At 39.5% G+C, this 14,207-nt stretch overlaps 1 protein-coding gene across 4 annotated transcripts in view; it reads right to left on the minus strand.

Annotated features, from left to right (window-relative positions):
* Nucleotides 1–14,207, minus strand: part of fto (FTO alpha-ketoglutarate dependent dioxygenase) — a 172,671-nt gene that overhangs the window by 97,691 nt on the left and 60,773 nt on the right. For all 4 annotated transcript variants that reach the window (XR_014535146.1, XR_014535147.1, XR_014535148.1 and 1 more), the window contains exon 8: nt 5,540–5,664. Coding sequence is in view for 1 of the 4 variants with exons in the window: in XM_083550898.1 (XP_083407024.1) it covers nt 5,540–5,664 (125 nt within the window). In the remaining 3 variants the exon portion in view is untranslated. The remainder of the gene's footprint in view (nt 1–5,539; nt 5,665–14,207) is intronic.

Raw genomic sequence — 14,207 nt, forward strand, 5'->3', positions numbered from 1 at the left:
TGTGTGTGTGTGTGTGTGTGTGTGTGTGTGCAGGTTTAAGAGGTGTGGGACACACTGCCCATGGATTATCATATTCATCTCCTGGTGTGCTCCCATGTAAAGTCCAATCTGTCCTTTTTTTCTTTCTGTCCTTTCTGATGATTCTATAGTTTTATATTTTTGTATGTATAGAAAGATAATGAATAATGATTTACATAGACACTAAAATCATTAGTGCAATTATATAAAATTGCACATAGTGATTTAGATGTTCATCTGATCATAACAAGTGCCAAACAGGCTGGTTTGAGTATTTCAGAAATAGTAATAGAGTATTCCGGCTTCACCCTCCACTCGTATATATATAGGGGTGTAACGGAACGCAAAATTCACTGTTCGGTACGTACCTCGGTTTTTAAGTCATGGTTCAGTTAAATGCAAAAATATAAAATTGCTTGTCATTTTTTTTATCAACGCAGTTTATTATTATTACTATTTCTGAACAACAACAGTTTACATTTTTTAAACTATTTAAAATAAAATGCCTACTTGGTTAAATGATATATAAAATAATATTTGACACTATTTTATACAAATAAAATAAAATGAATCAAATGAATCCAATAAACTTTTTTATATTAAATAAATTAAATAATTATTCGAATTGGCACAAATTAAATTGATTAATTTTGACACTTAATTTAACTAATGCAGATGTGTGTGTGTGTGTGTGTGTGTGTGTGTGTGTGTGTGTGTGTGTGTGTGTGTGTGTGTGTGTGTGTGTGTGTGATTTACATTTAATATATCATTTTAAGATATGATCTACTTAACTGTTCTACTTATTTCAGCAGACTTTAACAAATGCCTTCATTCCTTCCATCCTGTAATTCATTCACTCCCTCAATATGTGGGGATGTGGAATTATCAGGATTTTCTCCTATTAAGAGAAATTCTTAAAGATGGACATAAAGCGCTAAAGAGTCCATAGCGCTAGCCACACTCTGGTTAGCGGTTAATGCATGCGCAAAACAAATCTTATTTCCAGCACGGAGTGAGTAACTCTAGATTATTTTTAATACTCCTGGCATTGTTGTGTATGTTTTCAATTTTAATAATAATAATTTTTAAAAAAGGCCCTTAAAGTGCGAGGCAGAGACTAAACAAACTTGCGGTCCGCCACTTAATATGTTCCTGAGAAAACTCAGATTTTAACTATGTTCCGCACAGAAAAAGGAACCGAACCGAAAGCCCTGTACCGAACAATTTCAGTACGAACACATGTACTATTACACCCCCTAATATATACTGTATAGTTTATACATTGTGGTGCTAAAAATTGCTCTGTTTTGGTAAATTTAGTTTGTTAAATTATTAACAAATTACACCTTTCTACCCCTATACTGATCACCATTCTTTAGGATTTCCAGGTGGGCTAGATAATATCTCGACTTACGATATTTTCAAGTTACGATGAGGTCATTAGAACAAATCTCCACCATAAGCTGGGAACAACTCTGGCTCTGAGGGTGAGAAGGTCTGGGGTTCCGTCAGCATTGCAATTCAACCCAAACGTTTTCAGTAGTTTTGAGTTCAGTGTTCTTAATAGGACACTCAAGTTCCAGTCTAATCTAAACACAACGTCTTCATGAAGCTTGATTGACACATAGCACCAGTGTCATTGTTGGGAAGGGTTTAAGCCACTGTAATGCTACACAATACAAACACATTTTATACAAATATACGGTCACATATGGATCTAATGGCCTGGTGTTCACAAACTTTAGCCATATAGAGTCCGATGGGATTTTCTCCAGCCACCACTAAGAAACATACTGCATACCTTCATAGATATACAGTGCAGTAAAAAGGTTTCTTTTCTGTGCGAATACAAACTAAAAGTTAGAATTGCAATCAATCAGGAAATCTATGACCTGTAATGGCAACCTGAGGATAATGAATAAACAGAGTGTCAGAGAGTTGAGTAAAAGAAGATGTACAGGTGTGTGTGTGGTTTTTAGGGGTTTTTTTGCAAAAAAAAAAGTGCAGTGGAGCACAGAGGACAACTTTAGTGCGTACGCTTATGGCAATAGATGGGTCACAAGGGTGTTGAAAGTGAAGTCATCTTTCAACCCAAGTACTTTTAAACCAACACAAAGTCCCCAATGGTCACATTTATTATTCTCTCTCTCTTTCTCTCTCTCTCTCACACACACTCATGGCCTGTACTCCACACCACTCACAGTGCTGTTTCAAGAGCAACTGCTTCTCTCTGAGAAACTCGGAAAGGCTTAATCAATCAGCTGTGCTTGTGTTTATGAATCCTCCACCTGCAATCCATCATCCCGCCTTAAAAGCGGCAAACTTTAACGCTATTACATGGCGGCACAAAAGAGGTCGTAATCAAACGCACTGAATCCTATGCATACTAAACTCCGAAAACAATTACTGCTTTCAGTGGGCAAATAAGCAGCATGAATCAGCAAGCAAGACGTTTAATAAAGGTCGTGGGATGGAGAATTAATGATTGAGGATAGAGTGAGGAGTTGAGTGGAGAACAGCCACAAGGTTCGAAGAAACTTCGAACAATTCCCTTGTAAAACTCATTTTGATTTTTACACCATGTTTTCCTCAAAGCATTAGTGAGACTTTATATTAAGATGGAGTGTCATGTAGCAACCAGGGGTGCCAGATTGGAGTTTCAACACCTTCCTGATTAACAACCCATCATTCGCATTGTTCATCCAAAGCATCTCTGTAAAATTTTTAATAGAAGTTTAAATCTAGGGTTTTCTTTTTAGAATGCGTTTGAAGCAGAGCTACTTCTACAAGCTAAAACCTAGCATTTGCGCATTTGTTCTTCTTCAGTAAGCACTGCATTCTGATAAGATCCTGATCCCAGGAACAATGGATGCAAGGTGGAAGTACATCCTGGAAAAAATGAAATTTTATTCAACTACTAACTTCATAGCTAAATTATATATTGGGGACTTGTTAAACACAATCTGGCAACTCTGGTAGAAAACACAACTTTTTGTATTTGCCGATTAAATCCTCCGACCTCGGTGTGTAAAATTTCACAAAACAAAGATAAAAAAAAAAGATGCTTCATGTTTGTTTTGTGTTAGCAAGCGTTTAGCAAGCTAACTATAATGTGTGATGTATATTTACCTCCTCAAAATGGCTAAATATTTAACAAGTGAATATGCCTGTATGCTGATTGGTCCAAAGTAAATACTTGTACATAAAACCAACTACTTATCAACGTAAAGAAGTGCTAGTTTGTATACCTTTCATGCTGTAAATCAGCCATGTTGATTTGGCATCATATGCATGACCTTGATGTTAAGTACACTTTCCTGAATTAGGTTTTCTTTGTCATACAGAGCAGAGCGTTAATGTTTATTAAAAGAATTGTTAATTGGGAATACATTAAAAAGTCTAACCATGCAAACTTATTGCAATATGGCTTCCAGATGAAATGAGAATTATAGCTATTTTCTGAGTAAATGTGGTTAAAGAACACTATCAATCCACTGCTAATGATCTGCATTTTTAAACACCCGCATGTGCAAAAGCCATCCAGGCACCATTCGAAATTTCCAAGACAAATCGTGAGTGATATTTGAGAAGGAAAAAAAAAAGTTTTTTTCATACAAGCTGCTAAAAGCATGTTGGTGTCACCCCTCCTGTCGGCGAAAACATCAGTTCCATCTTATCAGAGTGTGTTTAACGTCGTGCAGGGCCATGTGCTTCTTTTCCTTTAAATGTTGGCCGTTGACAGGTACTTTACAGAGCTGGGCCTAATGTGGGAGCTACCATTATCATGGCCGAGAGGGGAGGTCGGGGCGCAGGAAGTGATAGGGAGAGAAGGAGTTCAAACATATTAGAACACATGAGCGTGAGGGAGAGAGGACAGTCCTATCTAATCTCTCCAACTGCTGAAATAAATGTGTGTGTGTGTGTGTGTGTGTGTGTGTGTGTGTGTGTGTGTGTGTGTGTGTGTGTGTGTGTGCGCGTGCTCATTCATCTATGTAGACACTGCCTTGACAAATAGACGGACCTGGAATCCAACTTTCCACGCATAAAGAATGTGCAACAGCACAACACACGTGCGCACAGACACACACCATTGCACACACGCACACACAAAAATGACTGATTTAATAAATTCATACATAGGAATATTCACAACCATCAAATGAGCTGCCTACAGTTAACACCAGTTTTGCTCAAATATACCTGCCTACACACACACACACACACACACACACACACACACACGTGTGTGCTGATAGCCCACTGACTTCCTTCCTCAGAGATAAGACTCACTCAGACAGTATCCATTCATCCCGATAACACAGAGTGCAGAAAGACACACACACACAGATAACAGCGATGTTTACACTCCACAACTTATCTCCAATTTTAGACCACTCAGGACTCCACCATTCTTGCACACACACACTCACACACACACACACACACACACACACACACACACACAGACAGTGTATGGTTGAGACACGAGCGGTCAGGTCTTTATCAATCCCCATTAAAGCATGCAGACATATTTATTACTTCAGTGTGTGTATAAGTGTGTCTGTGTGTGAGTGAGTGTGTTCATACAATTGCCATTATTACATTCACTTGGCTTAAACACCTGGCCTGATTAATCCACATATTAAGGCAGGTGTGTGTGTGTGTGTGTGTGTGTGTGTGTGTGTGTGTGTGTGTGTGTGTGTGTGTGTGTGTGTGTGTGTGGTTCTAGTTCTGCTTTATTTTCCATCAATTGAAGTCTAATCTGAAAGGAGTGTTTGGATTGGCTTTGCTCCTTTGTCTGATTGGTTGTTTGGTAAACCTGGGCATGCTGTAAAATGACAGGATAAACGTCTCGATGTTGATGATGATGATATTTATGATGATGACGATAATGATGATGATGATGCTGATGCGCAATGTAAAGCTTGATTTTCATATAGAAAAAGTCGCACCCTGTTGTAGAAAAAGAAAGAAATGGATGTCGGCAGGACGCTTTAAACCTCCTGCAGTGGCATCTTATCTGACCAGAGCACTAAGGTGCTACTGTTCTCTTGCTATTCCATGTTGTAGAATATGTAATGTGGTAAAGGTGCACATTCGGCAGAAAACAGGAACGCTAATCTTGCTACTGAGTGTCCTTCCGGTACCTGTTTACTACTCAGGTGTAAGCTGGTGGCTGATGGGAAGGGGGAAAAAATCATTGCGCTTCATGTATGTAGGCTTTTGTGTAAAATGAAATGAAATAAAATAAAAAGTAAAACATAAAAATGAATAGCATTTCAAATGTACACATTAATTTACCTTGAAATTAATTTATTTGATCCAAAAAAAGAAGTTTCAATGCCCTAAGAATTTCAGTAGCGACAAATCAATCATTCAATGTAAATTAAATAAAAAAGAATTATTAATAAAAAAAAAAAAATGTAAGTGAATTAAAATATTGCGGGAAAAAAAGTGTGTTTGCGTATGTGTGTGTGGGTGTGTGTGTGTGTGTGTGTGCGCACACGCATGCATGTACTACCTGTCTCTCCAGGTCTGCCTGTGCTGCTGTCTGTCACTCAGAGCGTTGAGCAGAGTCTCAGCCATCTCCTGTCTGTTCTCCTGAACGTTGCTCTCATCCTCCACCACCGCCAGCAGCAGCTCAGTCTGAAAACACACGCAATACACAAACACGCACATACAAACACACACGTGTTATGAAGACACAAAATCATGCAGAATCACGGAAGCTAGAGATATTTGAGATTCATTAAAAAAGGAGGTAGTGTACGGTTTAAGCTGCACTTAAAAACAGCCAGAGATGCTTTATTATGTATGTGCGTGAAATATTTTTATCATAATTTTCTCTAGTCAAAGTTAATTTGTCTACTGCATAATGATTATTTAAAGGTAACTGGTCGAATCTGAGGTAGATACAGAAACATCTGCTTGAACAACTATACACAAAACAGATACGTTTGTATAAAACGTGATGAGGGTTAAAAATAAAGGCTTAAGGATGGAACTAACGTGTACCTTTTCTTTTCTTACAGGCATATTTGTATTAAATCTAACAAAATCTCTGTGGATTATCTGAATATTTCTAAGATCAGGAAGTGAAAATTGCGGTCAAACATGACTTGAATTGACTTATGCTACAAATCCCCCCCCCCCCCCATCTCCCCCCCACCCCCCAGCCAGTATGTCATGCGTAACACCTGGTAATTTGAGAAAAATCATGGCAATCTGTCATATACACAGAATCCACGAATTCGTACGCATTCGCCCCACCCACAATCAGGAAATGAGCAGCCCAGAAATCCTTAGAAAGAAGCGCTTAGCTTTGCGGAGACTGTTTAAGAAATCAATATACACTCGTTCCCTTAAGGGCAGAGGTCAGATCCATTCTGGACTAAGCGCGCTGCCTGTTAGGAACAAATGGTGAAACCTCAGCAAGTATTTACATTCAATGCTAAATCAAGGAGAAAAGCTAAATAGCCTGGAGTGGGAGGTCAAAAGATGCTAATGGTACACAGTGTGTGGTACTAAAACAAACTCTCTCACACACACACACACACACACACACACACACACACACACACACACACACACACACACACACACACACACACTATGAACTGAGTGCTGCACAGGAGGCTACTGTGGGTTTTAAAGCACAGGGCTCCTGAATCCTCCATCTGATTGGTCAGAAGGTCTTGCTTGTCCCTGTCCTGGGGTGGGGGTTCATTGCCATTGTCACCACTGGCTCGCTCTTTAGGTAGTAATAAGCACATGCATATTAATTCCTATTTTTAAAACTTATTGATCTGTGTAAAGCTGCTTTGGGACAATGTTCATTGTTACAACTGATTTGAATTTGTTTATACGCTTTCTAGAGAAGCAGCTCTGACAGTAGCTTTGGATGCATAGTTTCTATTATGGGCTCGTTTGAAACATTGTATTGTTTCTACAGTAACATCCTCCAAAAAAGTACAAGGTGAAATCAACAAGTTTCAAGACTACCTCAGGTAGGAACAACAGACGTGATAATGCATGTGGTCAGAATAGCACAAGCTTCACAAGACTTATGAAGGTCGGTGCTCCATGTGACGGCGCGCGCAGCTTTGTGCTGCTTTCTGTCGGCGTTACAAAACTAGTCTCGAATGGAGAACCTGATGCGTTGCAGTTTCTAGGTAACATGACAAGCTTGTGATATTGAACTTATCAAAAGCGAAAAGAAGAGAAGTTAGATGAGGGTAAGAGTGTTTGTAGCTACTAGAGCATTACACAACATTGGAAGTAGGTTATCGTCCTGGAAGGAATAAAAAATTGTCAGCTTTGACAATCTGCTGTTGAGGAATGAAACCTATTCAAGACAGTCTGTTCTTGAAAACGTCCAGGTGATGTCAGACCTCTGTGTCCTTCATTACTTTCCTATAAAAGAACACCTCCAAGTGTTTCATTCCTTACTTAATACAGAGTGTGTGTGTGCGTGAGTGTGTGTTTGCAAATGAAATATGTTGTCATGAGGTAAAGACAGACTTTCTGTCACATCCATTACACTTATCTCTCTTATCTTTTTTCCATCCCATAATATTCAAAGCTTCTTTTCCTCACTTAACACCAGGACAGGTGATATTTGTGTATGCGCATCTTATCATCTGATGGATAGGACAGGACATTCAAATAGTGATGACATGTGAACCCTAACCTTAGAATACTCGAGTGCTGAAGGTGCGTCCGTGTGTGTGTGTGTGTGTGTGTGTGTGTGTGTCCAGGTAAGCACTCTTCTTCTCCAGTCCTTTTAACTCAGCCCAAGGTGATTGGCAGGTGGTGAAACCATGCGAAAGTGCTCTCAGTGTCGGTTCACCTCGGCTTGTCTCACAACACCCACGCTCTTTCTTATCCCTCGTTCATGCATGAGACCACACTCGGGCATCTCTCTGAAGCGGTACCTGTCAAAACGCCTCGTTTTAACCCTTTACTAACCACAACAAGGAGATCTGGGTCCGAAAATGCGCACTAGGTCGAAAGGTCGCATGGTGGAGACGGACTCTGCTCAGACTAAACACGGAGACGCCCCGAGTTAAAAGCATGCGCAACGTGAACTCGACTTAACCTGGGATCAAGATGGCCAGGCTAAACAAAAGGAGATCTGGAGCGCCTCGTTCTTCATGCGAGTATAAGAATGAGGGTGTGTTTATGCCAAGCTGACGGTAGCTGTCCTCAGCCAGTGGACGCTGTGAGAGGGGTGACCAAGAGGACAGGCGACTCAAGGAGGTGAAAGTGTTTATGTACCCCTGCTTTTTAAACCCCTGTTTAAGCCCATTCTGAAAACACACATATGCATATAACTACAGGCACACACAGATATGATGAAATAAAAAAAAAAAAAAAAAAAGATAAGTCAGGACTGATAAAGAAACACTGCTGTGTTTTCCCAAATAATGATAAACGCACTGATTGTTGAAAAATGTAATTGCTGTAATTCTGCGTGTAATTCGTATTTGAATCCTTCGGTCAAACGCGGAGTTGCAGTTTTTGTTGTAATGCAGTCAGATTTTAACTGATGATAAATAAATGGCTTAAACCTTCATAAAAAAAGTAGCAAGAAATATTCTTTAAATCATTCGCTCCTGTGTTGCAAAAGCTTTCTCTACACAAAATGCTTTAGGACTTTATGGGATCACATTATAAACACTATACATACTAAAAGTATTGGGACGGCTGACTTTTCCAGTGGTTCTTCCCCCCAAACTGTCACCAAACAAAATTGGTATAGGTTGGTATACAATTGTATAGGACGTCTTTGGATGAAATGGCATTGATTTTTCCCTTCATTTGGACTAGAAGGCCCAAACCTGTTCCTGCATGACAAACCCCTGTAGACAACTCCAGCTGGATGATCTTGAATGGCTTGCTTTAGAGTTCTGACCTCATAAAACACTGGGCTGTACCCCAAGGCTCCTCACCCTACATCAGTACCTGACTTTAAATGTATAATACTTTTATGCATTTGGCAGATGCCCTCATCCAGAGCGACTTACATTTATCTCATTCAGATAGCTGGGCAGCTTTAAGGTTAAGGGCCTTGCTCAGAGGCTCAGGAGTGGCAGATTGGTGTGGTTGGGATTTGAACTCACAACCTAAGGATCAATACCTTATCTTCACGAGCACACACCAAAATCTAGTGCAGCATCTTCCCAGTAAAAGTGGAGTGAATGTGCAATAGGATGTTTAAATTAGCATATAGGAATCTTATTCACAGGTGGCTATATAGCGTGTATTTGAAGCACAGGGTAATGATGGTTCTCTAGGACCAGGTTAGCAGTTAAAGTATTTATGCATTCGCTTCAAAGTACCCAGGAACAAAAGTGTAATGAAGTAAAAAATCTCTTATGTGATTATTACACATTTAAATATAGTGAAAAAGGTTTCCTAATGTGCTATGTGCAAAGAATGTGCTGTAGACTTTATACCTTAATACCTTGTACAGTTAATGCAATAAAACACATACAGGCTATACACTTAAACACTGCTATACAATGCAACAAGTGATTTGAAATTTACTCTGGATCAAGTGTTAAATATCGGGTACAGGTACCTCTGATGGAAACGTAAAAAAAAAAGACAAATGACAAAAAGAGAAAAAAATATCAATCCTGTTTTGAATTGACAGAATCTGGAATTTCAGAATATCCACAAAACGGCATATGATATGTCTAATTTCAACTTTCGATCCGGCCTCCTGCTTTACCTTCGTTTCTACTCCATTAAACAAACTCATGACGGCGTTCCTTTTTTCACTCTCAATCACTGACATAACGCAGAACCGTTTAGTCTCTGACTCTGAGCCGGGCTCATTTGGTCCTTTCTTCTGACTTCTCCTTGCGCACTGTTCTGAATCTTTCTTCAATGAAAAAAAGGAAAGGGGGGTAGTGTGTGATCTGTAACTGCTGCGGTGACACCATGATCCCGGCAGCATTGAATAGACGTTGGCATTAGACAGACGGCTCCCAGATCACTCCTATTCCATCACAGAGACGCTCAGGAAGTGTCTTGCTGGTGCCAGAAGTGCTTCAAGCAAGATCAGACCTGTGTGATTGTGTAGAAGTGTGTAAGCAAGACTTGCAGCCACTGGAAATCCTACAATAAATACAGGAAATCTTGGAGACACCTTTTTAGCCTCTGGTAGCATGATACTGTGTAATTGTGTGCTTTTGGGCAGGAAAGGTAGAATGACGTTCACGATACAAACACCATTAAGATGTCAATAACACTTTGGGTACATATGGCTGGTTTGCAGGAACAAACTCGATAATGAGAAGAAGTGCATTAAAGATCGGGTTGTTTGTGTGTGTGTGTGTGTGTGTGTGTGTGTGTGTGTGTGTGTGTGTGTGTGTGTGTGTGTGTGTATATTCAAGCGTGTGTCCTCTGACCCCCTCTTAACACACACACACGCACACACACGCACACACACGCACACACACGCACACACACGCACACACAATGATTGAGTGCTTGCCCTTTCAGCCAAATTGACCTCATGAGCACTCTGAGAGCCATCAATCCCTGCACGCCCCCAACGCCAACGTGCCACAGAAGGGATTATATGAAGTGTAAAACATTAGAAAAATGTGTCTGCAACATCACAGCAGCACGTTTGAAGAGGAAAGAAGGCTGTGACAATGGAGGCGAGCATTTGAAAGCATTGTCCGAGTCGGGTTAAGGCCCCGCCATGTTTTCAACAGCTGTTCATTTGCTTTCTCCTTGCGCTAAATGAGGCAGAAACTAAAATCGCTGTTGTCTTTGTGTTGGGCTTTTTTTTTTACTTTTTCAATTCCAGGCTGGGAAAAAAAAAAAAACACAGCGAGAAGAATAAAAAAAGGGACATCGATCGCACATTGAGGGGAAAAAAAATACAAGCCCTGTGTTAGAGGTTGAAATGGTTAAACCGTTCATTCACCATAAGCCTACAGATGTGAGCCAAAACTTCTCAAATTCAGAAAAAAACATCTGCATACCATCAATGAAACATTCTGACACTGAATTTGTGTCACACACACTCTTTCCTGGTTCTTTTCACCAACTCACATACGCACACGTACAACATTTCCATCTTTTCCTGGATCTGAATGATGAATTGAATCCATAGATAAGGATCTTACTGCCTTTCTTGCCAGCGAAAGCTCTTCGGTTGCAGGACGGAGGCCAACATTTTCCCCTTTTTCATGTTCTTCAGTCCAGCTTCGTTTACGTTGCCTGAAGTAACGCTTAACCCTGTAAAGAAGTCGCCGGTTATCCAAACCCTCAGGTATTTTCATAACATTAGAGTTTCTTCTACGGTGGCTGCTAAGTGATATTTGGGAAAAACAGCCGTGATTGAATACAGTTAGTGTTGGCGCACTGCTCAAAGGAAAATTGAACCTGGCTCCGAGCGGATAAGCTCAAACTTTACCACCATGAGGGCCATGCTGCGTGGAGTGCTTTCGAGTGTCGCGTGTTTGTTGCCTTTCCATCGTGTGCTTTGCCTCTACTTGCGAGATCACTGCGGCATTAACAATTATCCAACAGCAAAAAGTTACGCATGTTAGCACAGCTACGACATTCAGCGAGGCATTTCCAATTCAGAGTAAAAGCATTCTTCGTTTCCCAATTAATCACATTCGATTTTGCGTCGCATGCGAAGTAACGCAAAACAAAAGTTCTATGTTTTCAGTTGCTTGGCTTGACCGTGCTGTTCCCTCAGGGGCTTTTAAAACAAATCCTCTGATTTAATAGATCTGATAGCACTAAACAGTCCAGACATAGCTGCTACAGACAAAACCCAATTTTTCCCACACCAACTCCAAATGTTCCAAGTTTAATTACATTTTATTGAGAGTTTGTGTTATTAAAAAAGTCCTTCTTCTCTGAAATTGGCCATACCTGGATAAAAGGGTACAAACTGTCAAAAACAAACAAGAAAAAAAAAAAAAACACAATAAGAAACAGAGCTCAAAACCTAATACCCCAAAACAGCACAAACATCCTCAAATTTTCTCTTTAACCAAGGAACCAAATGAAATGCAAAAAGTAAATATGACCCTAAATGTAGCATGGACACTGTAGGGATTAAAAAAAAAAAAAAACATACCCTAGTACAAGAAAATAAAAGTTTTATTCAGTCTCTGGTGTGATAGTTGTCTTGGATTTCCGAGCCTGTTTACCAGCACACTGTTTGTTTTGCTGCAGGCATCCTGGCCCGGTTCAACCGATGTACTTCTCTGGTCAGACCAAATTAGCCCTGCGAGTCAGACCACTGGTACACAACCCGAGTCTATTTTAAAATTAAAGTCAGCATCAGTATGAGTATACACGTTTAAATAGATTATCTCTGTGCAATTACTTTACAAACAGATATAATACAGATTAAATACAGAGTAAAGTCATGTAAATTTAGAATAAGGTTTTAGCACTTAACCCATGTACTTTACAGAAGATTATCCAAAATCAACTATTTAAAGTGTAAGATGGTCAGCCGGGTTCAAAAGTTTGGAGTTTGCTTAGCTGTTTCTCATGGATGGATTAGTGATTAATAGTTATTTAATAGGGTGTTTGATTGGATGTTGGAATTCAAATTTGAAGTATAAATCACTGTTGTGCTACAGTAAGTGTATTATGTTTATCTTAGATAAACCAAAAACCCTAAAATTATTAGGAATAATAAAAGATAGAAATAAACAGAATAACGGAAAGAAATGTGTTTGAGTGGTTGGTTGGTTGGTTGGTTGGTTGGTTGGTTGGTTGGTTGGTTGGTTGGTTGAGAGCATAGCTTTTTGGTTGGTTGGCTGGCAGAGTTGTCTGGAAAGGATGCTGTTTGGTTTTAATGGTTGGTTGGCCAGTTTGGTTGGTTAGGTTGTTGTTCAGTTGTTGGTTGCCAGAGTCAAAGTTGAAGAGTTGCTGTTAGGTTGGTTGGCATGATTGGTTTTGGATGGAAGGGTTGTTATTTAATTGAATGGGTTGCTGATTAGTTGGTTGATTGGTTGGTTGGTACAGTTAATGTTTGACTGGTTGATCATAGGTTAGTTGGTACAGTTGCTGTTTGGTTGGTTAGTAGAGTTGGACAGAGAGGGTGCTGCTTGTTTGATAGAGTTTGTGTTTGATTGGATTGCTCATTAGTAAAAGTTGGTTAACTGGGTTGCTGTTTTGTTGGTTGTTTGGTTGGTTGTTTGGTTATTGATTGATAAAGTTAATAGTAGAAAATCTGTTGTTTATTAATTCTTTATGATTCCAATGCAAAACCAAATTCCTCAAGTCCAGCACCACTACAGAAAATAGACTAAATTCTGCCCTAGAAAAAGAAAACGACACCTTGAATGGATTCACTTCATTTCTTTTTTTTTTGTTGCAACTATGAGAAAAAAACAGCAAGAATTAGAGGTTAAGAATGCTGAGAGAGAAAGAGATTTATCAGGCCTGATCTGTAATTCCTGCTCAACCATCTGTGCTATCTCTGACCAATTATCTCATAGACCCACAGATGGAAGAACTTCAGTTATACAACTGTCTAACCAAATAAATAAACTGATGTGATGGAACTCGTGATTTTCAATGTGGTAAAGGCTGATTGCACAGATGATGTAATACGTTCACTTGCTTCCTAGGACAAAAACGGTGTACTTTCCTCAACATGCACGGAAACAGAACAACCACATAGACATCGACATGAGCAATAGCAAATCCCTCAGAAACCAACAATAACAAAACCTCCCTACATCCAATTAAAATCTATTTTGGTTTAATTAAATGAAACAAATGTCAAAAAATGTGTTCTGTTCTCCAACTGCATTAGAATGCAAAGTTTATCCTGAGACACTGAGATACGCAAGTGATTTAGCCATGATTAAAAAATGTTCATGGGTGTATAGTCATAGCATTCATTCAGTTGTGCTTTCTTTCCTTCTTTGTCTTTTCAATTTCTTTCTTCTTTTTTTCCATTTCTTAATTTATTCCTTCTTTAATTGTTTTCCTTGTATAGGTTTATGTATTTATAAATTGAACAAATCAAAATTCACTGTGTGTGTGTGTGTGTGTGTGTGTGTGTGTGTGTGTGTGTGTGTGTGTGTGTGTGTGTGTGTGTGTGTGTAAGTGTTTGAGAGAGAGAGAGAGAGAGAGAGAGAGAGAGAGAGAGAGAGAGAGAGAGAGAGAGAGTGCTTCACAGGCATTGA

Source organism: Silurus aristotelis (assembly GCF_946808225.1).
Source record: "Silurus aristotelis genome assembly, chromosome: 9".
NCBI lineage: Eukaryota > Metazoa > Chordata > Actinopteri > Siluriformes > Siluridae > Silurus > Silurus aristotelis.